Genomic DNA, 23,165 nt, shown 5'->3' with positions numbered 1-23,165 from the left:
CTGCATTTGAATATAAATCTGCCACCTCTATTGGCTAAGAGGTATGCTATGTAAACTGGTACATTATGATGTCACAATGTCGTGAGTGTGTGTATTTGTTAGTGGCTCCACCCTCTCGGTCTGCTAGGCAACAGCATTTGTTGCATTTTTCAAACATGAAGTGGGACTGAAGTACACTTCTTGTAAGGGGTGACTTGCTCTTTAAGAATGATTATTGCAGTAATTCCAGCTTCAATACCTCCAAATGAATTGAATAATTTCATCAAATAACCTCTTTGAACACACTCAGATCTCTAATCTCACACCCATCAATGTGTGTAAAGAAGTAAAATAAACTTCTTTATTAAAAAGCCAAAGAAATTTTACAAAATATCCTGTTGGTCTGATTCAGACTGATATGCGTCACTGGGACTAGGGATGCACCGATACCTACTGGTTAACCGATACCAATGCAATTGCCTGAAAGTGGATTCACTGTAACTGTAAACAGTTTCTGTTCACCTGATATTTTAGTTTTGTGAAATGGTAAATAAGTGGTAAATGGCCTGTATTTGATATAGCGCCTTCTAGAGTACTGGAATCCCCCAAGGCGCTTTACAACACAATCAGTCATTCACCCATTCACATACACATTCACAAACTGGTGGGGATGAGCTACAATGTAGCCACAGCTGCCCTGGGGCGCACTGACAGAGGCGAGGCTGCCGAGCACTGGCGCCACCGGTCCCTCCGACCACCACCAGCAGGTAACGTGGGTTAAGTGTCTTGCCCAAGGACACAACGACAGCGACAGACTGAGAGGGACTCGAACCTGCAACCTTCCGATTACGGGGCGAGCACTTAACTCCTGTGCCACCGTCGCCCCGTGATAATTTCTTTTAATATATTTTATTTTTCATCTACCTCACAGTCTTTTCCTGTTGAAAGCAGAGAAGAAAATAAAAAGTGTATTCCAATTAATTGCATTTATTGTGTGGTAGAAGTATCAGTATTGGTAACCGGTTGGCGAGTACTCAGATCCAAGCATCGGTATCATATCGGTTTGGAAAAAAGTGGTATCGTTGCATCCCTAATTGGGAAGGCTAGACTGTTGAAGAACGAGACAACAGTGAGCGTGCACGCTGGGAGGAACGGATATTCTTCTCAAAGGGAACTCTTACTTTGTAATTTTACGCGTCTTAACTCTGTGGAACTATGCATGCCAGAAACTACTGCAATTTGTAGCTGAATATTTGAAATAAAAGTATTTATTTCAACTTAAACACAATGTTTGCGTTTGTGTTAATGATCAAGTCCAGATACTTACATTATGAGATGGCCCTGCCAAATAAAGAACCCAATAAAGATTCAATTGAAGTCATAAAATGATATTCAGAACCACTATTCTGACTTCCAGGTTCAAACTTAATGTTTAAGTTATGTAAAAGATGAACTGGCAAAAAGCTGCATGGTGGAGCAGTCTGTTGAAGTGCTGGTCGCAGGTTTGAATCCTGGCTGTGGCCTTTCTGTGCATGTGCTCCTCATGCATGCATAGCTTTAATCAGACTAAACAAGTGGATCCGCTGTTCACAGATCAGTAACAGCAACCTTCAGTGCCCATTGTTGCCGTGGTGATGCCAGCAGCAGGTGGGATTAGCAGAGATCCTGTCGCCTTACAGGAATGTCCAGATGGACAGCTTAGCTTTACGTCTAAACGAGGACAAGAGCTGCTTGTGGAGGTTAGTCGGCAACTTTTTCACCATTACCTTTATGACAGCTCCTTACATGTAGGTAGTAAAACCCACACTTCAACTTCTGATCGTGAGCTTTGAAAATTCTGTGTATTTGTAATATTGAGCCATCTGTGCATTTCTTTTAACCCTCTCAGGCTCAAAATAAGTTTTGATAAAAGGACGAACAACTAAGTCCTTCAGGGGTACTTCTGAGTTTAAAAATACTCATGAAATACGTATGTGGAGTAACCAGGTAGGTAACTGTTGCAAATCTGCAACGCCTGCCTCCAGGGGGCTAAATAACAAGACGTTTAAGGATTTTAGTCGTTAATGTATACAGGCAGTATTATTCTGCTATAAATAGATTTCACCAATCTGAAAACTTTTTATGATTTACGAACATTCCAGTGTTAGAGATCAATATTAAACAAACCTACCCCTAACAGAAAGCTGATAGGAAGGCAGACACTGTGTGTGTGTGCGTGTGTGCGTGTGTGTGTGTGTGTGCATTCCTACATAGTTTGAGTTCCTTTAGAACTTTGTTGTAGCTTTGAGAACAAGCAGCTGGGAACATCCCACGAGAGCTGCAGTAGTAATCATGCAGCTGTGTGCTTGTAATCAGTTATATTCTTTCTGCCTCCACCCCATCACCTTCAGGGACATAATCCTGTCTTTCTTTCTTTTCTGTCCATCCCATTGCATGTATGTGAAGGCCTTTATGCAGATCTGGGGGTTCCTGCCTAGACGGGAGAGTTCATGGCCACGTTTACGTTGCCTGCTGACAGCCTGATCTGCAGGTGCCTTGGTGTCTCCATCACTGCATGGTTGACTTTTCTGTTTGGCTTTGCTCCACTCCTGGCTGTACTTGGAGTCTCCGTTGGCATCAGTAGCTTCTACACGAGGACACTTCTTCATGTATTTGAGGTTAACTGGATTTTTATTATAAAGCCCAGTTCACATGGAAGATAATCTTGTTGATTTTTAACCCAGTCTTACCCTCCCAACAGTCTTAAAGATGCACACGATTGCTGTAACGGCTCTAAAGATAATTTACCAGATAATCCTACCTTGAATGGTGTGTTAAGAGCGATGTGGTCTGCTTGAAAAAATGTTGAAACCACTCTGATTAGAAATCTGGGATTGTTGGATTGTCTTGGGATGGCTTGCGGTATTTATTGAGCTAGAGCATCAATGTTGCACAATAAAGAGTCAGAGTTGCATTGCTATTATCCAGTCAGAGGTAAAATGTCTAAATATCACGAAGTAATACTCCAAAACTTGCCATCTGCTGCTCACCTCTCACCTGACTCAATTCTAGTTCCTGAAACAGGAGCGCCAGAGCTTTTCCCCACAGAGATCGACTCACCAGGCATTCATATATACTAGAGAGCACTGCAAATGTAGAAATATTGGACCCAACATACAAGCTAGAGTGGTGTTCAAGGAGTAGTTTTCGTAGTATTTTGGACTAAAAATACATACATTTAAAAATAAATGAAGTAATGAAATAAAAACAAATAAAGCCTAACAACACATATACCAAATGTGACATTGTGTAATTTTTACCGTTAATCTCTGGAAATATCCATCAAAATATTGAAAATAAATTAAATGATGCACAGTTTTTAAAAAGGGCAGCTTCGTAATATATAACTTTAGAACTCGGGTCTAAAATACACGGGAGCGGGTCTAAGTATTTGGGCTTCTACTGGAGCCCGTGAGGACAAAATGCATTTAGAGATTTGAAACAAGCGGTTACAAAACATTGGCCATTCATACACATTGTTATTTTACACATTTACCTCTTTGCTTGTTGCCAGTTCTGAAAGGGAGTCTGATGTGCTGGTCATTTGGCTGGAAATTGAACGAGGAAGTACTCGTGCAAAGATTGCGCTCCCAGGGATTTTTGACCCTAAAGGCCATCTGTTGGTAAAGTCTTATTTGAACACAAAAATATTGCTTGCTTGCAATCATGTAGGTATGTGCTGCCCCCTATTGCTAGGGAAAAACACAAAGTCACTTTAAAACAGTTGTAGTTTTTGCAACCAGATATTAACATGCTTAAACACAAAACTGCAATCCTCGCCAGCGTTGTCTGCCAGTAGTGCAAGAACCAAACTCTCCCGTTCAACCCACAATGAATCCTGGGATGGCCTTTGCCAATGAGGTTATGCCAGACCCGTCCTCGATATATGGAAGAAACGCAAATGCATTTAAGGACGCATTTTGAATATCCTTCAAATGTAGACAGACTCGTTGCTTTGCTGTGATGTATTTGGCCTTAAAATGTGTTCTTGGAAGGATGCAGCTGCTGGATTTGGACCCACCTTTGGTTGGATTTTCTGGGACAAACCAATGTGCTTTTTGCTGAGTGTGACACGTAGCCAATCAGATGGAGGCTTGACAGAAACGTGCAGCTCACTCCTTGTTTACCATGTCTGTTTAGTTCAAAGTCACATTTCATCTTGTGAGATTTCTCTTCTAAGCGTGGAATGCCCATGAGTGAATTTGGTTCATGTAACTGTGTAGTGTGTCAGCGCGTGGCGGTGAGTGAAGCAGATGCAAGGATCCACGTGCGGGTGAGGGAAGCAGGCAGGAAGACAAACCAGCACGAGTAAAAGTATTTAATGATCACACGCTGGACAATGAAACAATGATCCACAAAGAGACACAGAACTGAAGGGGTTTAAATACAAGAGGGCTGGGAGCTTGGGTGATTGGAAAACGAGAGGCAGGCAGGAGCAATTAACAGAGACGCAGGCTGAACCAAATGGGGAGACAGGACAGGGTGTGACAGTACCCTCCCCTCAAAGGGCGGATTCCAGACGCCCATAGGAACATAGAGCAGGGTGGGAGGAGGGGGATCCAGAGGGAGGGCCAAGAGGGACCGAGGGGCCGATTGAGAGGAGGCAGGGATCAGTAGAGTCCGGGGGCCTGCGTCTGCGGCAGAGGAGGAGGCGATGACGACGGGCTCTTGGGGGTCTGGCGAGGGCGGGACCGGCGGTGACCGGAGGTAGAGATGCTGGAGGAGACATCCTTGACTCTTGGACTGGAGGCGGCGGCGTCGACCACGGGACTGGGGAGCGTCAACCACGGGACTGGGAGGGAGTGTCGACCACGGGACTGGGGAGCGTCAACCACGGGACTGGGAGGGAGTGTCGACCACGGGACTGGGAGGGAGTGTCGACCACGGGACTGGGAGGGAGTGTCGACCACGGGACAGTCGACCACAGGACAGGAAGAGGCGTCGACCTCCGTCGACTTCTGGTCCAGGGGTGTCCACTTCTGGTCCGGGGGTGTCGACTACTGGTCCGGGGGCGTCGACTTCTGGACCTCCGACTTCTGGACCTCCGACTTCTGGACTGGAACCGTCGACTTCTGGAGTGGAGGCGGAGCCGCTGCAGGAGGAGCTGCCGACTTCTGGACTGGCCGGCCCGGGGGAAGAGCCTCTTGGGTCACCGCCGGGACCGGAGCAGACCGAACTGGAGATGCCGGAAACTGGGAGAGCAGGGAGGACAGACCGTCCAGCTGGAGCTCCTGGAGACTGAGGGTCTGATGGAGTTGGGCCAGCCAGCTCAGCTCGGAGACTGGCAAGCACTGCTGGGTAGACCGCGGGCTCACTCCTCTGGCCCTGAGACGAGGGAGCTGCTGACTGGACTGAAACCTTCTCCTGGTGATTCGGGGAGGATAGGGTGTCCAGGTGGGACTCCAGGAGGCTGACGAGATGACGGATCCGGCCAAGCTCCGCCTGGAGACCGGCAAGCTCTGTCAGCTGGGCTGTAGGCGTGGTTCCTCCGCCTACAGATGACGGAGGCGCTGATTGGACCGGAGACGGGACTGCTGGTCTGACTGGGGGCGTGTCCAAGCTGGTGCGCCGAGCCGGGGCAGCGGCGAGCTCGCGGCTCCGTCCTGGGACACAGGGTTGCCGTGCAGCCCGGCATCCTTCCCCACGCCGTGGGCCAACTCCGGGGGAGCACACAGCCAGTCTGGTGCCCACGTAGCAGGAGCGGTCTGGCAGCGTCTCCCGGTCCAACCTCTCATCTGGCTCCGGGAGGGTGGAGAGGAACGCCGAGGCTGAAGTTCAGTGGCGGCGTCTGCGGCGAGGCGACGCCGGAGGAGGAGAAGCCGGCCTGTGGTCCGAGGAGAGAAATTGGAGCAGGCACTCCCAGGGGAGAATCTCCCCGCTGGATCCTTTAGTGGGGTGGATCATTCTGTCAGCGCGTGGCAGTGAGTGAAGCAGATGCAAGGATCCACGTGCGGGTGAGGGAAGCAGGCAGGCAGGCAGACAAACCAGCACGAGTAAAAGTATTTAATGATCACACGCTGGACAATGAAACAATGATCCACAAAGAGACACAGAACTGAAGGGGTTTAAATACAAGAGGGCTGGGAGCTTGGGTGATTGGAAAACGAGAGGCAGGTGGGAGCAATTAACAGAGACGCAGGCTGAACCAAATGGGGAGACAGGACAGGGTGTGACATAGTGTGTCTGCTGAGCTGCTCTACACCACACACCGCAAGACAAAAACTGGTACGTCTGTGATGTTTTTTAATCGTCTGACAATTTAAAAATCCTGTTATTTGAACTCTGGGCTTCATACTCAGGAGATCACAACTGCTTTTTTCCTGTTGAGTTTGGACAATCATCTGTCCCATTCTTCAACTTCCACTCTAAAATACGCTTTTCAGTACTCCATTCTCTTGTGTGTCTGCTCATTTGCAGACTTTCTACCTTACTTTCACATAAACCCATAAAATTAGTAAGTTATAAATAAACTCAGCATCACCCTACTTATGTTACATCCATATTGTCGCATGGCTCTACATCAGAGAGACCAGACAGTCACAGCTCCCTCAGTGTGGGTAATCTTCATCACAACATGAACATTTAATGTAGTAAGGCTATTCCACATGATCTGCATATGTGAAAGAAAGGTGTTTATTACGAGGTTCATGCCTTCAAAGGGTTTGTAAACGTCTCTTTCTTTCAGATCTGTGGCAGAAGCTTGATCCCTCAGATCTGTGACCCATTTTAGGTTGAGCCGGTTGAATAAAGCGTTTGAAGCTAAAATTGGACCACAATGGTGTCTCTGCTGCAAACATGCTTTTCCAACCTTTCCTGCAGCAGAGCTGTATTATCAAGGGGACATAATGGCTAATTTCATCTCTTTGAACATTTCACTGCCTGTGCTGAACAAAAACTATTCATTATGTATTTTTATTTGGAAGGCTTTGGGGGTTATTGCCACTAATATGAATCCTTAAATGCAACCTCACCTGCAACATCACAGCTGCTTGTTTTGTTTTCCTTCTTTAGTGGGCCAATTTACACATGGATTTAAGGGCAAAAGAGAAGAACCGACAACTCTTCAGACATGATACCAATGGTAAACTAGTGTTACTACACTATGATTCAACATACAATTGTTTCCTATTAAATAGTTCATTGTTCTTTCTGTCCCTTAAGGTGTTTTAGACAAAAAGCCTCAGTTGTCTTTAAAGCAGGAAATCCAGGAGCTCCGGGGTTGTGCCGGCTGTCTGACTTCAGAGTTTAACTTGACTGATGTCCTCTTCTTCTGCCGGAAAGCCATGGAGAACGTTGTGGATGATGACGTGACCAAACGATTTTCCCCCCAAAAGTTAGACAGCTGGAATTTACTAACCAGGAACAACCACAACTTCTGTCATATAAGCCTGAGACTTAAAGTCGTGTGGGTTCTGGGACTCCTCCTCCGCTACGGAGTCCTTCTGCCTCTCAGGTGGCAACACACATGACCAAGCTCAGAGCTAGAGTGTCATAGATACAGCTAATATTTAACGGTGTATTGCTTTCTGCAGAGTAACTCTTGCCATCACAGGCATTTGTCTGTTCTTGGTTCTGAGCACCTTGGTGGGGGTTTTACCTAACACAAGGTCAGTTTCTGTCAGCTGTCATTAAGCTTCAAAGCATGCATGCAAGACATTTTTGTGACCTGTCGAAAGCTACGAGACCGACGAGGTCTAGCCTAATGTGTGCATCCCGTTATTCTCCCCAGGTTACGATCCTGCCTTAGTGACAAAGTACATCTGATGGGTTGCCACATCTGTGTGAGATCTCTCTCAGCAATCATCACCTATCACAACAGGTATTTCATGTTTAGTAGTGGTGTCAGCTTCCTGGGACATATTGTATCGTAAACCCAATTAACAAGATGCGTATTAATTATATTGAATCACTTCTACAATCATGCATTTGAGCAAAAATACAAAAATCCTAAAGTTAAGTTAAAACACAAAAGTTTTTTTCTATCAGCAGCATTCCAGATTTCTAAAGAGACAATTTGATTACTTTACATTTAGATAATAAGTAATAACATGTTCAACTCGAAACCAGGAACAACTGCAATTATATGAATGAATAATTTCAGATTTGTGTTACAAGTTTGTGTTTTGTGTGTTCATCTGCAGACAGAACAAACCACAGAATGATGGCATCTGTGTGGCCAATCACACAACTCCAATTGATGGGATCATTTTGGCCAACGATCGTTGCTACTCTTTGGTATAAGACATTTTGAGTGGGAGTGTGTTTTTAAGTATGTTTATTTTTGAGAAGAACACAGAATCCTGCCTGATATATAGTGTTATAGAATGTTTGTGAGGATTTTACTAATCTATAATCAAACGGTGTTTCAGGTTGGACAGTTGCATGGAGGCTTGCTGGGAATGATCCAAAGAGCCATGGTTACATCTTCTCCTCACATTTGGTTTGAAAGAGCAGAAGTCAAAGACCGACACCTAGTGGCCAAAAGGTATCAGTGCTGTCACAGTGTTCTCTTGTTTGGCTGAAACACTTTTATTTCATTGGTGAGTCAGTTCCTACATTAAACTTTAAAAGTTCAATTTGAATCATAAATTATGATACATTTTTTTCTGAAATGATCTCATTTCAGACTCATTGATCATGTTGCTGATAAAACCAAGCATCCTGTCCTCATCTTCCCTGAAGGTATGTATTTTAATGACTAAATATTTAAGAACTGGTCTTATGATGTTCGTAAAGGATTTCAGAATTTCTGGTTATTTTCAAAATGAATTAATTTGACAAGAAATTATTTAGGCAAAACATTTTAGAACATTCCAATGCTTGTTCTGGGACGTGTCAAGTTCACAATCTGGAAAATATTTAAAAAAAATGGATGAACGTTGGTGATTTTCTAAGTAAGAATACAAAGTGATTTTAAATTGCCTTCCTTTTATTTACTCTTCCAGATTATTGATGGTTGTTTTTCTTTTAATAAAAGACAGAAAAGTTACAGAGAGCATTTAAATGATATGAAGAGTTGTTTTATGTTTTATTTTAAAGGGGGCATATTCAGAATTTATTTCCTTGAGTTATAAAGCATCTATAATTTATTCAAAACATGTTTCTGAAGTGTTTTCTTAAAGTCTGTTTCACAAAAAAGCTGTTTTATTTTTGAGATTTTCAGCACCTTCCAGAATGACCCTTTGTAGGGCTCAGTCACGTAAAGAAAACAAGCTGAAGCTGGCCACGCCCACCCATCCCCCCCTCTGGCTGCTATAAACTGAGAAGTTTTTATATCTGGATGGGGCTTGGAGTAGAGCTGCTGTTCCTCCAGTGGCAGCTCTCCTGCAGTTTCCTGCTCTCCTGTGTTTTAAATGCAGCTAAAATTGTTGTGTTCAGTGAGATTTTACCTCTGGAGGGGGAAGAAGTATTCTCAATGCCATTTAGCAATGAGGAGCTCACCCTCCAGTTTGACAGGATCTGTACTACCATTCTGGATCAGATTGCACCCTTTAGGATAAGGAAACCAAAGTGCAGAGCAGAACCATAGCTCTCTGACACTCGAGCCTGCAGGAGAGCAGAAAGGAAATGGAAACAGGCAGACTCCAAGTCTCTTGTGAAATATACAGGAAGTCACTGTTTAACTACCAGGGATTTGTTAAACAAGCAAGAATTTAATTCTTTACTGGAAAGGAATTCACATGATCCGCGTACCCTTTTTAAGGTAGTGAACTCAGAGCTGGATTTTTCTGACTCTTGACTCTGGTTCTTGTCCCCAACAGTTAAAAACTGTGACGATGTCCTCCGTTTTTTCATTGATAAAGTAGCCGCTATCCAAACTGCTATGGTGGATTCCCATTCTGTTCCAGTGCCGCCCCGAGCCACACTGACAACATCTGAGTCTGTGTCCATATCTGAGCTGAAGAAGCATTCTCAGTGCTGGCCCCCTTAGTCTATCATAAATGGCAGTCTCAATTCCAGTGTGGTTCTGGCTACTTTAAAGAAAGCAGTTGTTCATCCATTGTGAAAAAAAAAAAACTGGATTGGATGCCACAATTTTAGATACCTACAGGCCCATCTCCAAACTCCCTTTTCTCTCAAAGCTATTGGAGAAGGTTGTGTATTCACATTTAGTTGCTTTTATGAACACACCCCTTCTGTTTGCAGTATTTCTCCTACCCCTGGAGCTTCTGCTTTGTCGGCATGGTGTCAAATTCCATCTTTATGTCGATGATTGACAGATCTATCTTCCACTCCGGCGGGGGGCTGGTGGATTTGTCTCTCCACTGTTGGACAGTTTAAGGGATGTTAGATCCTGGATGGCTTTTAACTTTTTACGCCTGATTGACACTAAAACTGAAGTCATAATTCTCAGTCCTGGTAGATCAGATGGATCTGGCTCTGTCGTAGACCTTGGCCCTTTAGTGCCATTTGAAAAGGAAGTTTTGAGCAATCTTGGCATAAAAACTGACTCAGCTCTTAAGTTTGAAGCACAAATTAATAGAGTTGTGAGGTCCTGTTTTTTTATCTGTGGCACCTGTCTAGGATCAAGCGCCTTTTGCCTAGGGCAGGGGTAGGCAACCATGGTCCTAAAGAGCTGTAGTCCTGCTTTTTTTCCAACTATCTTGGTTGGTCCTGCTGTTGATTACTTAGATCAGGTGTGTTCAGCCAATTAGAAGCTGCAAGTTCATGCATGGCTGGAAAACATGCAGGACTGTGGCTCTCTAGGACCAGGGTTTCCTACCCCTGGTAAGGCACATGTGGAGTCTAGTATCCATGTATTTGTCCTGTCCTGGCTGGACTACTGCAATGTCTTGCATGCCAGCCTAAGTCAGGGTGCAGTTGCAAGGCTGCAGTTTGTCCAGAACTCAGCTGCAAGATTTCTAATAGGCACTAGATGCTGGGAACACATCACTCCATTCCTGGCATACTTACACTGGCTCCCGGTGCAATACAGGGCCAAACTTAAGATCCTCAGCACTACTGCACAGACATTTTCCATCTCTGCTTCTTTGTTCGGCTGAGCGAGAGCTGTTGGTGGTCCCCCACTCCTTAATCCACAGATTAAGGGGAGATTGTGCATTTTTGGTTCTGGCTCCAACGCTCTGCAACGAGTTACCTTTGAGTGTTAGGCACGGTTTTTAAGTCTTGCCTGAAGACAACAGCATTAGGGATCGCAACATTGCTTTGATCTTTTATTGTTTTTAGCTTTTTTTATGTTGGTTTCCTGTTTTTATTCAACATTATTTTAATGTTTTTAATGATTGTTGTATTGCCCTAAAATGACTCACGGCGGTATTTTTAATTCATGTAAACGTGTTAGTCTGGCTGTAGGCGAACCCTAATCCAACCCTAATCAAGCTGAAGCACCCAGATAATGCGGTAAGAATCCGACTTCATTCTGCATGTAAACGGGTCAGCCAAACCGTTGGACGCTCGCCTGTCAAAAGTGATGAGATTGTAGAAGGGGTCTTCTGACAATATTAGCACCACAAAGTAATACGTGTTACTCCAGCAGTACAGTAGATACTAAATAAGCTGTACCGCAGCATTGTTGTCCATTCCTTCTGCTATTGTACAAATCCTGTTTCAATTCTGGCTGCTTCACTTCTACTAGATACTTTTACTATTTGTGTTGCTATAAGCTAAGAATACCAATTTGAAAGGGTGCATGTTGACACCTTCTGTATCGGAGTGCAGCAAAGAGGTTGTTTTTCTAATGTGAACGTGGATAAAAACCTCCAACTTATTACCATAAAATAAACTTAGTTGTCGGTCAGTTTGCATGAAGACACACTGACTGACGGTTTTAGGCTGACAATGTATTATCTAAACAGGGATTCCCTAAGTGTGGTGCGCGCACCCCTGGGGGTGTTCAGTATTTGATCATTTTTAATGGTGTTGGAGAAATCTGAAGGTGGTGGTGAGTCATTCTGGCAGATTGTAATTAACACCCTGTCTCATGCAGGTGTTCTGACATTGTAAACCTCACACACAGAACATTGTGGATGTAACAAAAAAAATCAAGAAATGATTCCCATCTGAGCATTTTAGCATTATTATATTAGCACACTGACTGTGGGACAGCATTCTAAACGTGTCAGGCTATTAACAGCATGCTGAAGATCTGAAGTTCAGAGTGCGTCTGTCAGAGGTCAGACGCGTTCCAGCGGAACCACGGCTCACGGGTGCACATGTGAGAACATATGGGCTGGGCAGAAGTAATTTTACAACATTGGTTTGAATAGCGCCAATAATGAGACGCGGTGACTTGCGCGGCTCATGGAGCTGTGCCGCACACACAAACACACATACTGATTCAGCAAGTGCACGCTGCGCAAACTCCGGTGCTGCACCGCGCTATCAGACTGAAGGCAGAAATGAGCGCTGCCTCCTCCGTGATAAAAACTTTTAAGAGGTTTTATAACAACATTTTTCATTCAAGGTCAAATTAAGATATTAGCTTCTATTTTGGGATGACGTATTAAAGTCGGGTCCGCTCCAGCCAGTGGAGCCATTCATGAACCTGTCCAGAACTCCTGTTACTGCAGCATTTGTTATTCCAGTCCGCATGGCAGCGGATCGCAGATTCAGCCACACCATAAAACAGCAATAAGTCGGTCTGAGGCAAAAGTGAACCTCATGGCTATAGCTTTTCATATTTTCCCCTATAGACATTTGATTACGCACAAGTAGGTGACCAGTTCAGGTTTACGCAGAGCAGAAGGAAGGAGAGAGCTCTGGCCACAGGTTAAACGTTCCTGCTTTAAGAAAACCGTGAAATTGCATTGTTTATGTGCTACCTGGGCCCTCTAAATATTTATTTAAAATTAAATCAAAGGAAATTGTAATGGTATTGAATGTTTATTAATTACCATTTCAAAAATACATAATACATAAACATAAAAATGAAAGTGATGGGGGAAAAAGGTCGATCACATTTTTTTAACCCTGTCTGTCTGCCTATATATATATATATATAGAGAGAGAGAGAGAGAGAGAGAGAGAGAGAGAGAGAGAGAGAGAGAGAGAGAGAGAGAGAGAGAGAGAGAGAGAGAGAGAGAGAGAGAGAGAGAGAGAGAGAGAGAGAGAGAGAGAGAGAGAGAGAGAGAGAGAGAGAGAGAGAGGAAGAGAGAGAGAGAGAGAGAGAGAGAGAGAGAGAGAGAGAGAGAGAGAGAGAGAGAGAGAGAGAGAGAGAGAGAGAGAGAGAGAGAGAGAGAGAGAGAGAGAGAGAGAGAGAGAGAGAGAGAGAGAGAGAGAGAGAGAGAGAGAGAGAGAGAGAGAGAGAGAGAGAGAGAGAGAGAGAGAGAGAGAGAGAGAGAGAGAGAGAGAGAGAGGAGAAGAGAGAGAGAGAGAGAGAGAGAGAGAGAGAGAGAGATGCCCTGATGTCCTGATGTGGGGCTGGGGGTGCGTCGACATGGTCGGGCCATAGAAGGGGGTGCGCGGCTAAATAAGTTTGGGAACCACTGGTCTACAGCACGGTTAGACACTCATTTGTTATCAGCAAAAAGAGTTGATTTGGGGGTGATTCACTCTTTAAACCTTAAAATCTAATTGTTGTGGTTTGAGACAAATTTTGTAGTTGACTGAAGACAGTACTCAGTACTGTTTGCCTCTAAAACATGCTGGGTTAACCTTCTCATATGATTTCATCTGAAGGCACTTGCATCAACAACACCTCAGTGATGATGTTCAGGAAAAGTAGCTTTGAACTCGGCTGCACCATCTATCCTGTTGCCATTAAGGTTAGATTATTTGTCTGCCTTCTTCTTGGTGCTCATGTGGTTTATAGGGCCAGTCGTTAAGAGTTTATTTTCTATTCCAGTATGATCCTCGCTTTGGAGATGCATTCTGGAACAGCAGTAAGTTTGGTTTGGTGAGATACCTTCTGAGAACGATGAGCAGTTGGGCCATCGTCTGCAGCGTGTGGTACTTGCCGCCTATGAACAGAAAGGTGAGGCTGCATTTCACAGTCTCACAAATATAAGATTAGGATGTTAGTTCAGTGACTTATAGAATAGTAAAAGTGAATCCTTGTAAAACATAAAGTGATGGTGTCACTTCTGAGTTTCCTCTTAAGAGGTAAAGATTACACATATGGTACCTTGCAGGGATGAAAGTTGCCCTAGGAACACCTCTTTTAAAACTAAGATCATTTTGTGTTATTTTGTGATAAAAATTAGAAAAATATATTTTGTGCTTGAACTTTGTATGCCTTCATATGCCAAGTATATCTGTCCAATATTCTGCACCTGCTGCCTGTATATCCTCCACCAAGGGGAGGAGGATGTAGGATTCAGTATGACAGTTTGAGGAAAATATTAAACCTGATCCATCCACCACCTACAGGTGCAGGAAGATCAGAAGCAATTTGAGGCAAATTTGCCTTAATAGTCCACAAGCTCTTTAAAGATCTGACATGACTTAGCATCTTAAAGATGTACTGCACACTAAGTGTGTGTGTGTGTGTGTGTGTGTGTGTGTGTGTGTGTGTGTGTGTGTGTGTGTGTGTGTGTGTGTGTGTGTGTGTGTGTGTGTGTGTGTGTGTGTGTGTGTGTGTGTGTGTGTGTGTGTGTGTGTGTGTGTGCGTGCTCTAGCCACTAAGCAAGCATTTAGGGACAGTGGAGAGGAAAACTCTCTTTTAACAGGAAGAAACCTCCAGAGGATCCTCGCTCAGTATAAGCACCCACGACTCACTGGGGATGAGAATACAGAGCACACACACACCTACAAACCTACTCACACACACAATATACCAAGTAGTGTTTCTATGGTTACATTGTGATTTCTTAGTAGATAATATATTTAGTAAGAAATAAACTTAATTGTCTTTATCTTAAGTTTATTTCTTACTAAATATATTATCTTAATTGTCTTTATCTTTATCTTACCCCGGGGGACAAGAGGGTAGCTTCCTTGCGCCTTCGGGTCGGGGAACGGGTCCTGACTGTTGTTTGTGCTTATGGGCCAAATATCAGTTCAGAGTACCCACCCTTTTTGGAGTCCCTGGGACGAGTGCTAGATAGTGCTCCATCAGGGGACTCCATTGTCCTGCTGGGGGACTTCAATGCTCACGTGGGCAATGACAGCTTGACCTGGAGGGGTGTGATTGGGAGGAACGGCCCACCTAATCTGAACTCGAGCGGTGTTTTGTTATTGGACTTCTGTGCAAGCCGCAGTTTGGCCATAACGAACACCATGTTCGAACATAAGGATGCCCACCGGTACACTTGGTACCAGGGCAGCCTAGGTCACAGGTCGATGATAGATTTTGTAGTCGTATCATCTGACCTGCGGCCGTATGTTTTGGACACCCGAGTGAAGAGAGGGGCGGAGCTGTCAACTGATCACCACCTGGTGGTGAGTTGGATCAGATGGCAAGGGAACATGCCGCGTAGACCTGGCAGACCCAAACGCATAGTGAGGGTCTGCTGGGAACGCCTGGCAGAAGAACCTGTCAAGACGGTCTTCAACTCCCACCTCCGGCAGAGCTTTGACCACGTCCCGAGAGCAGTGGGGGACATTGAGTCCGAGTGGGCCTTGGTCCACTCTGCGATTGTCGAGGCGGCTGTTGCTAGCTGTGGTCGTAAGGTGGCCGGTGCCAGTCGTGGTGGCAACCCCCGTACCCGCTGGTGGACACCAGAGGTTCGGGGAGCCGTCAGGCTGAAGAAGGAGGCCTACAGGGCGTGGCTGGTCTGTGGGTCTCCGGAGGCAGCAGACAGGTACCGGATACCCAAGCGGGGTGCAGCAGTGGCAGTTGCCGAGGCAAAATCTCGGGCGTGGGAGGAGTTTGGTGAGGCCATGGAGAAAGACTATCGATCGGCTCCAAAGAGGTTCTGGCAAACTGTCCGGCGCCTCAGGAGAGGAAGGCAGCAACTCGCTCACACTGTTTACAGTGGGGATGGGGAGCTGCTGACGTCAACTGAGGCTATAGTCGGACGGTGGAAGGAATACTTTGAGGAGCTCCTCAATCCCACCATTGCGCATTCCGAGGAGGAACCAGAGCTGGGAGGCCTGGGGATGGACTGTCCGATCTCGGGGGCAGAAGTTGCTGAGGCAGTCAAACAACTACACAGCGGCGGAGGTTCGTCCTGGGTATCTCAAGGCTATGGATGTTGTAGGGCTGTCATGGTTGACACGTCTCTACAACATTGCGTGGTCATCGGGGGCAGTTCCTAGGGAGTGGCAGACCGGGGTGGTGGTCCCCATCTTTAAGAAGGGTGACCTGAGGGTGTGTTCCAACTATAGGGGGATCACACTCCTCAGCCTCCCTGGAAAGGTCTACGCCAAGGTACTGGAGAGGAGGGTCCGATCGATAGTTGAATCTCAGCTAGAGGAGGAGCAATGTGGTTTTCGTCCTGGCCGTGGAACTGTGGACCAGCTCTATACCCTTGCAAGGGTGATGGAGGGGGCATGGGAGTTTGCCCAACCAATCCACATGTGCTTTGTGGATTTGGAGAAGGCTTATGACCATGTCCCCAGGGGCACCCTGTGGGGGACGCTCCAGGAGTATGGGGTGGGTGGCCTTCTGTTAAGGGCCATTCAGTCCCTTTACCAGAGGAGCGTGAGTTTGGTCCGCATAGCCGGTAGTAAGTCGGACCTGTTCCCAGTGAGGGTTGGACTCCGCCAGGGCTGCCCTTTGTCACCGGTTCTGTTCATCACTTTTATGGACAGAATTTCTAGACGCAGCCGTGGTGTGGAGTGTGTCGAGTTTGGTGGCAGGAGAATCTCGTCTCTGCTTTTTGCGGATGATGTGGTCCTCCTAGCTTCATCCAGCTCTGACCTTCAGCTCTTGCTGGGTAGGTTCGCGGCCGAATGTGAAGCGGCTGGGATGAGGATCAGCACCTCCAAATCTGAGACCATGGTTCTCGACCGGAAAAGGGTGGCTTGCCACCTCCGGGTCGGGGGAGAGGTCCTACCTCAAGTGGAGGAGTTTAAGTATCTCGGGGTCTTGTTCACGAGTGAGGGTAGGAGGGATCGGGAGATCGACAGGCGGATTGGTTCGGCGTCTGCAGTGATGCGGACGCTGAGCCGATCTTTCGTGGGGAAGAGGGAGCTGAGCCAGAAAGCCAGGCTCTCGATTTACCGGTCGATCTACGTCCCAATCCTCACCTATGTTCATGAGCTTTGGGTAATGACCGAAAGAACGAGATCGCGGATACAAGCGGCCAAAATGAGTTTCCTCCGTAGGGTGGCCGGGCTCAGCCTTAGAGATAGGGTGAGGAGCTCGGACATTCGGGAGGGACTCGGAGTAGAACCGCTGCTCCTCCGGATCGAAAGGAGCCAGTTGAGGTGGTTTGGGCATCTGGTCAGGATGCCTCCTAGACGCCTCCCCGGGGAGGTGTTTCGGGCATGTCCTGCCGGCAGAAGGCCCCCGGGTCGACCCAGGACACGTTGGAGAGGTTACATCTCCAATCTGGTCCGGGAACGCCTTGGGGTCCTGCCGGAGGAGCTGGTGGACAAGGCCGGGGAGAGGACGGCCTGGAGCTCCCTAATTGGGATGCTGCCCCCGCGACCCGGACCCGGATAAGCGGAGGAAGACGAAGACGAAGACGAAGACGAAGTCTTTATCTTAGTGAATCTATAATTAATTCAACAGGTAAACTAGTAGTAGCACATTCCATGTCAATGAGAGTAAAATGTTGTCATCAGGAGAGGGAGAATGTTCAAGTGGTTAGCAGCAGTGTGCCAGTCGATGGCCCCCTCCATGAGGGCTATCACAGCTCAGCTTCTTCTGAGGAGAAAAACAGAGAAAATCAAGGTTGTGTCATGGTCTGCGTCAGCCCCCTTCCTTTATGTGCCTCCTGGTGTCCTCCATCCCTCTCTAGATTCCCTCTTGTGTCCCTTTGTTCCCCCAGCTCCCCTTGTGCTCTCTTAGCGCCCTCATGTGTCCTTGTCTGCATCCCTGTTATGTGTCTTATGTTGTAGCCCTTTGGCGCCCTCTTGTGTCCTTTTTCTGTGTCAGTTTCTGTGTGTCAGTTTGTGTGTCAGTCTAGTGTCTGATGTTATCTTTTACTGTTTCCTCCCAGGTCAGCTCCAGCCTCGTTGTCCCCAGCTCAGTGTGTGTGTATGTACTATGTCCTCCTCCAGCTAGTTTGTGTGAGTCCTTCCCTCTGTCTTTAGGAAATTGTTGTTTAGTTTTGTGTTAAGGTATTTGCTCCTCCCAGTGTATTTAAGCCCTGTCTGTCTCTGTGTTCTGGTCGGTCCATTGTTGCTTGTCAGCGTTATTAGTCCTGTCAGTCTGCTCGTTCCTCTGGTGTTTTTTGACTCCCTGGATTCTTGGATTTTGGCTCCCTCCCTGTTCTTGGATTTATTCTTTATTTTGGACACATCCTACAATAAAAGGATTTTCTTTATTTCAATTCCTGCCTCGTGTCATCCTGGGTTTTGCAATTTGGGTCCTACTCTCCTAAACGTGACAGGTTGCATCTGAAATAACAGGAAAAATTGTAATTAGAGTAGTGGTAGAGGAAAGTAGAGTCCGGAAAGTGGTCAGTATGTCCTCCAGCAGTCTAAGCCTATAGCAGCATAACTACAGAGATAACTCTGGATAACCTAGCCTTTTAGATGGAGGCATGTTAGAGGCAGGGCACGGGAGAGTCAACTTTACTGACTGTCTTCTCCACCTCCCTCTACTCTCCTACTCGTTCAGATTTGTTATAACATCAGATTTTAACCATAGGCCCTATCAAATAATAAGCTTCCTAATCAACCACATTGCAGAAGAAACATTCTCATTCAATACAACAGCCAATAAAACCCATCCTAGTATTCAGAATGCACCCAAAAGGTAACAAAGAAGATAAGATTTCTAAATTATTAACATTACGCGGAACTGTGTGCATGTAACTTTCAGATGTATGTGTTTTGTTTTATTTCATTTATGAACAGGAAGGAGAGGATGCAGTACAGTTTGCCAACAGAGTGAAATCTGTCATCGCTGCCAAAGGAGGATTTGTGGATCTCAAATGGTGAATGACACACTTATTTAATCACATGATGTGTTAATTATTAACATCACACTGTGTTAAAATTGGACATGGAGCCAAATCCACAAAAATACTTTTTATATTTGAACTGCGACATTATTACACCCTGAAGCCAAGTCTTGATGATCTTTTCAGGGTAAGTGGAAAATGCAGCCACTGACATTCTGAGTATGACACCTTGTGTCTGTTGTTTTTTTGTTCTCCTGTGTTGGGTCAGGGACGGTGGACTGAAACGAGCCAGAGTGAAAGAAGCTTTTAAAGAAGAGCAGCAGGAACTTTACAGCCGACTTGTTGTAGGCGTGAGCCAAGGTGCTGACAACGCTGCGTCGGATTCAGCAAAAGAATCCTGAGCATTCCGTAACGCTGACATGACAACATGGACCTATAGACTCACATCTGATGCAATGGCAGTTCAGTTTTTACAAAAGTAGGAAACTAAATCAAACTCAAGCCTGGATTTAGGGAGTTTTCCACTTAAAAGTGGATGTTTATTTTGTTTGGTACAGAAAATGAGGGAGAATGAGCAGGGGTGGTCCTAGAACTTTTGGCGCCTTAAGCGGGAAGCTCAAACCCGCCCCGAACAAACATTCTGAATGAGGGTGACTTTTCTGAAATAATGAGAAAAAAAATACTTTTTTTGTTTTTTTAGTGAAAAAAAAGAAGTTTTTTTAATATTTGACTCATAATGACTCATAAGTCAAAGAGCTGGCACAGCAGTAGCTCAGGAGGTCATGCAGTTTGTCCAGCAGTCGGAAGGTTGCAGGTTTGATTCCGGCTCCAACTAGAGAATCCTGGACACTTAACTTGCCTTGCCTGCTGGTGGTGGTCTGAGGGACCGGTGGCGCCAGTGTTTGGCAGTCCTCGCCTCTGTCAGTGCGCCCCAGGGTAGCTGTAGCAACATTGTAGCTCATACCCACCAGCGTGGGGATGTGTGTGTGAATGGGTGAATGACTGAATGTGTTATAAAGCGCCTTGGGGGTTGTAGAACTCAAAGACAGAGCTACACAAATACAGGCGATTTACCATTTTAAATGTGAAAACTTTCCATTTTCTCACTCATATATCAGCTTGTTTTATAGCTGTAATGAATTAGATTACGTGGTGGTGTCAAATATGAAACTGGTCAAGTTTCTGACGCAGTCACTGAGTTCAATGAATGATTAATGTAAAGAAAATTGCTATCTATTGCTACTTTAACAACTGAAATAATTAAAAGTGTTCTATTTTTCCTAAATTATTTTAAAGCTTATTTTGTTTTGCAGTTACCGCCTAACATAGGAAGGCATAAGTTTGAAATGTTGATTTATTCTTTTAAAAAGCTGGAAAAGTACATTTTTGCCGAGAAATGTACAAGAAATGCTACAAGGTCTCACACTTGCTTGTTGGTTTGGGGAACGTCCAATATTCTGGGTCTCGCTTAAAGTTTAAATGTTGTTTTCAGTCTGGACGCTTCACAAAGCAGATAGCCTATAGAGCTCCGGACCCCACGTGACTCTCAGTTAGTAGACGCCATATTGGCAGGAAAAAAAGGTAAACAAACACGGATCGTAAACGTGAACATGAACGGGATCGGCTTGGATTTTACTTCGTCGGAGTTTACTTCACACTTTAAAACCGAAGAAATCGTTTTATATAGTCAGAAATTAAATAGACTAAACATCTCCGACCCTTACCGTGCCCCTGGGATACTTTTTAAAAACGTCAGAAGCTGTCGGCGCGGACTTCTTACCGGACCTGGCCGGGGAACCCCTTGGGATTTCCCCAGAGGAGCTGGCCCAAGTGGCTGGGGAGAGGGAAGTCTGGGCCTCTCGACGCTACTGCCCTCGTAACCCGACTCTGGATAAGCGGATGAAAATGGATGGATGGATGGACAAATAACATAGATTTACATGTAAGTAGTTTAAATAGAGTGCTGTGCTGTTTGAATGTACAAACTGAACGCCAAGAGAAATCACTAGTCTGATTTTTTTCCGTGAATAAAATAAATATGTCAGGCAGGAGCGTCTCAGGATCTGTCTGAGATCTGTCTCGGTGAGACAGATAATAGCAATCCAAACTGCTTTTTATGTGTGATCTGACAATTGATCAACCACTGCTTAAAAATTAAAAACAGCTTAGCTGGTTAATTGCTGTGATCATGACACGGAAACGGCAGCACGCAGAACTCACGAGGCAACGTTTTATGTGATGTTTACTTGTTGCTATGAGTAATAAGACAGAAAAAGCCACGCCAAAATAAGTTTAGGAAGCCTACTAAGAATCGCAATAAAAGCATTTAAAATAAATACCATACACAGTTGAGGAAACGTTGGTTTTAGTACCTGATATGAAGTGGTCGCTGCATAAGTGAAAACCTTTACTCTCGGGATCCCACAGTTTCATTTTAGCCAGGTCACTAGCACGTTTTATTGCAATGATCCAACGTTTGCGGCGCTCTGGATCTTGGGGAATCTTGTAGATGGCTCATTGCTTATGTCGTCCGCGTCTGTTCTGCATCCTGGGGCACAACAGGAATCTACCATACTTCCTGTCTGACTGAGTTTTCTGACAATAACAAATAGTCCAGCTGCGGGCTTCTGCCTGCCAAGATGGCGCCGTTTCGATTTGAACTGTTGCATGCCGGGAGAAGTGACGTCAACTCCCGGAGCTCTATAAGTGAATGTATTTGCTTTTGTGTTTTATGAGCTAACACAATTATGTAAGGGGTTTGTGTAGGCCTAATTAGTGACATAACTTAAGACTCAAGACAACTTTATTAATCCCCGAAGGGCAATTTGAGACAGCATTGTGAAGCAGCAGACACTAAAACCTCTAAGCTCTAAAACTAATCAATTTACATATTCATAAAACCTACATACGCATTCACCTCATACGTTTACATGTGAATGATCATCTATGAGTAAACCTTTATGCTCACACACACACTCACTCACTCCCTCACACATACGCACATACAAATACACATGTGTACATGTACTTACATGCACGCACATACAAGTAATGCACACACTCCCCATCTGCACTAAGAATTAAGAAGAAGCACAGCTCTGGGAACAAAGGAACTTCTCTTCCTCTGTGTTTTACAGCATGGGCAGCGAAGTCGGCGTTTGGAGGGCAGCGACTCGAAAACAGTATGAAGAGGGTGTGAGGGGTCTTTAACAATTTTCTGTGCTAAAGTTCCTGTATGCTGGTCACATTGAGATGTTAAGTTTCTCAGTGGTAGACCAACGATCCGAGAGCACACCTTGACGATGTTTTGTAGACTGTTTCTATACGTCAGGCTGACAGAGTTAAACCAGCAGGGGATGGAAAATGTGATCTACGAAAGAGGGATAGAAAGTCAGTAAAATGTCCTTCCTGACTCCAGGAGGTAGAGTTGTTGCTGGCGCTTTCTGAGAATATCCTCAATGCTGGAGGTGAATTTCAGGAGGTGATCAAAGGTGGTTCCTAGATATTTATACTCTTCATCCAGCTCCACTGGCTTTCCATGGATGATGGTGGAGGCAGCGGTAACCGGTGCTCTGTTTGTGTGAGAAGGACACCACCATCTCCTTGGTTTTGCTCACGTTCAGCTCCAGGCATGCAGTGTCACACCAACCCACAAACTCCTGCAGGACCTGCCCATGGTTAACAGAAGGGCCTGGCAGAAGAGACAGGAGCACAGTGTCATCAGCATATTCTGTTAGGCTGGGCGCATCTACAGTCATCTGTATGCAGGATGAAGAGTAGAGGAGACAACACGCAGCCTTGTGCTGGCCGGGAGCCAGTGGAGGTTTAAAGAAGGTCTGAGAGAGTGTTGTAAACCAGCACGTTCTGTGGTCTGTTAGTTAAAAAAGCCAGGATTCATAGGATTATCTGATCGTCCAGGTGAAAAAGAGAGGAGAGTTTGCCAGCCAGGATGTGAGGTTGCAGGGTGTTAAATGCTGAAGAGACGTCAGCAAACAGGAGTCTAGCTGAAGAGGTTGGGATCTCCAGATGTCTGTGCACACTGTCTAAGATGAATGTTTTTGCATCAACAAAATAAATTTAAAAAAATACATTCATCTTAGACACCGTGTACAGACATCTGGAGATCCCAAACTCTTCAGCTAGACTTCTGTTTATGAAATGAGGAACATATATACCATATATATGTAGACTTTTCATAATCTGTTCCTTTTTGTTCTAGAACAGAGTAGA

General features: G+C 45.4%; 1 protein-coding gene across 1 annotated transcript; it reads left to right on the top strand.

Moving 5' to 3' along the window:
• The first annotated feature begins 2,227 nt into the window (after nucleotides 1–2,227).
• On the top strand, nucleotides 2,228–19,743 carry gpat4 (glycerol-3-phosphate acyltransferase 4). Its single transcript, XM_015941392.3, has 12 exons — nucleotides 2,228–2,636; nucleotides 7,030–7,099; nucleotides 7,180–7,471; nucleotides 7,551–7,625; nucleotides 7,748–7,837; nucleotides 8,160–8,253; nucleotides 8,388–8,503; nucleotides 8,645–8,700; nucleotides 13,657–13,742; nucleotides 13,823–13,951; nucleotides 18,889–18,968; nucleotides 19,204–19,743. Exons 1-12 carry the CDS (start codon nucleotides 2,469–2,471, stop codon nucleotides 19,334–19,336), a joined length of 1,389 nt encoding a protein of 462 aa, XP_015796878.3. The 5' UTR covers nucleotides 2,228–2,468; the 3' UTR covers nucleotides 19,337–19,743.
• Nucleotides 19,744–23,165: the final 3,422 nt, after the last annotated feature.

The sequence above is a fragment of the Nothobranchius furzeri genome, chromosome 6 (genome assembly GCF_043380555.1).
Source record: "Nothobranchius furzeri strain GRZ-AD chromosome 6, NfurGRZ-RIMD1, whole genome shotgun sequence".
NCBI lineage: Eukaryota > Metazoa > Chordata > Actinopteri > Cyprinodontiformes > Nothobranchiidae > Nothobranchius > Nothobranchius furzeri.
This window is presented reverse-complemented; position numbering and strand designations above follow the sequence as displayed.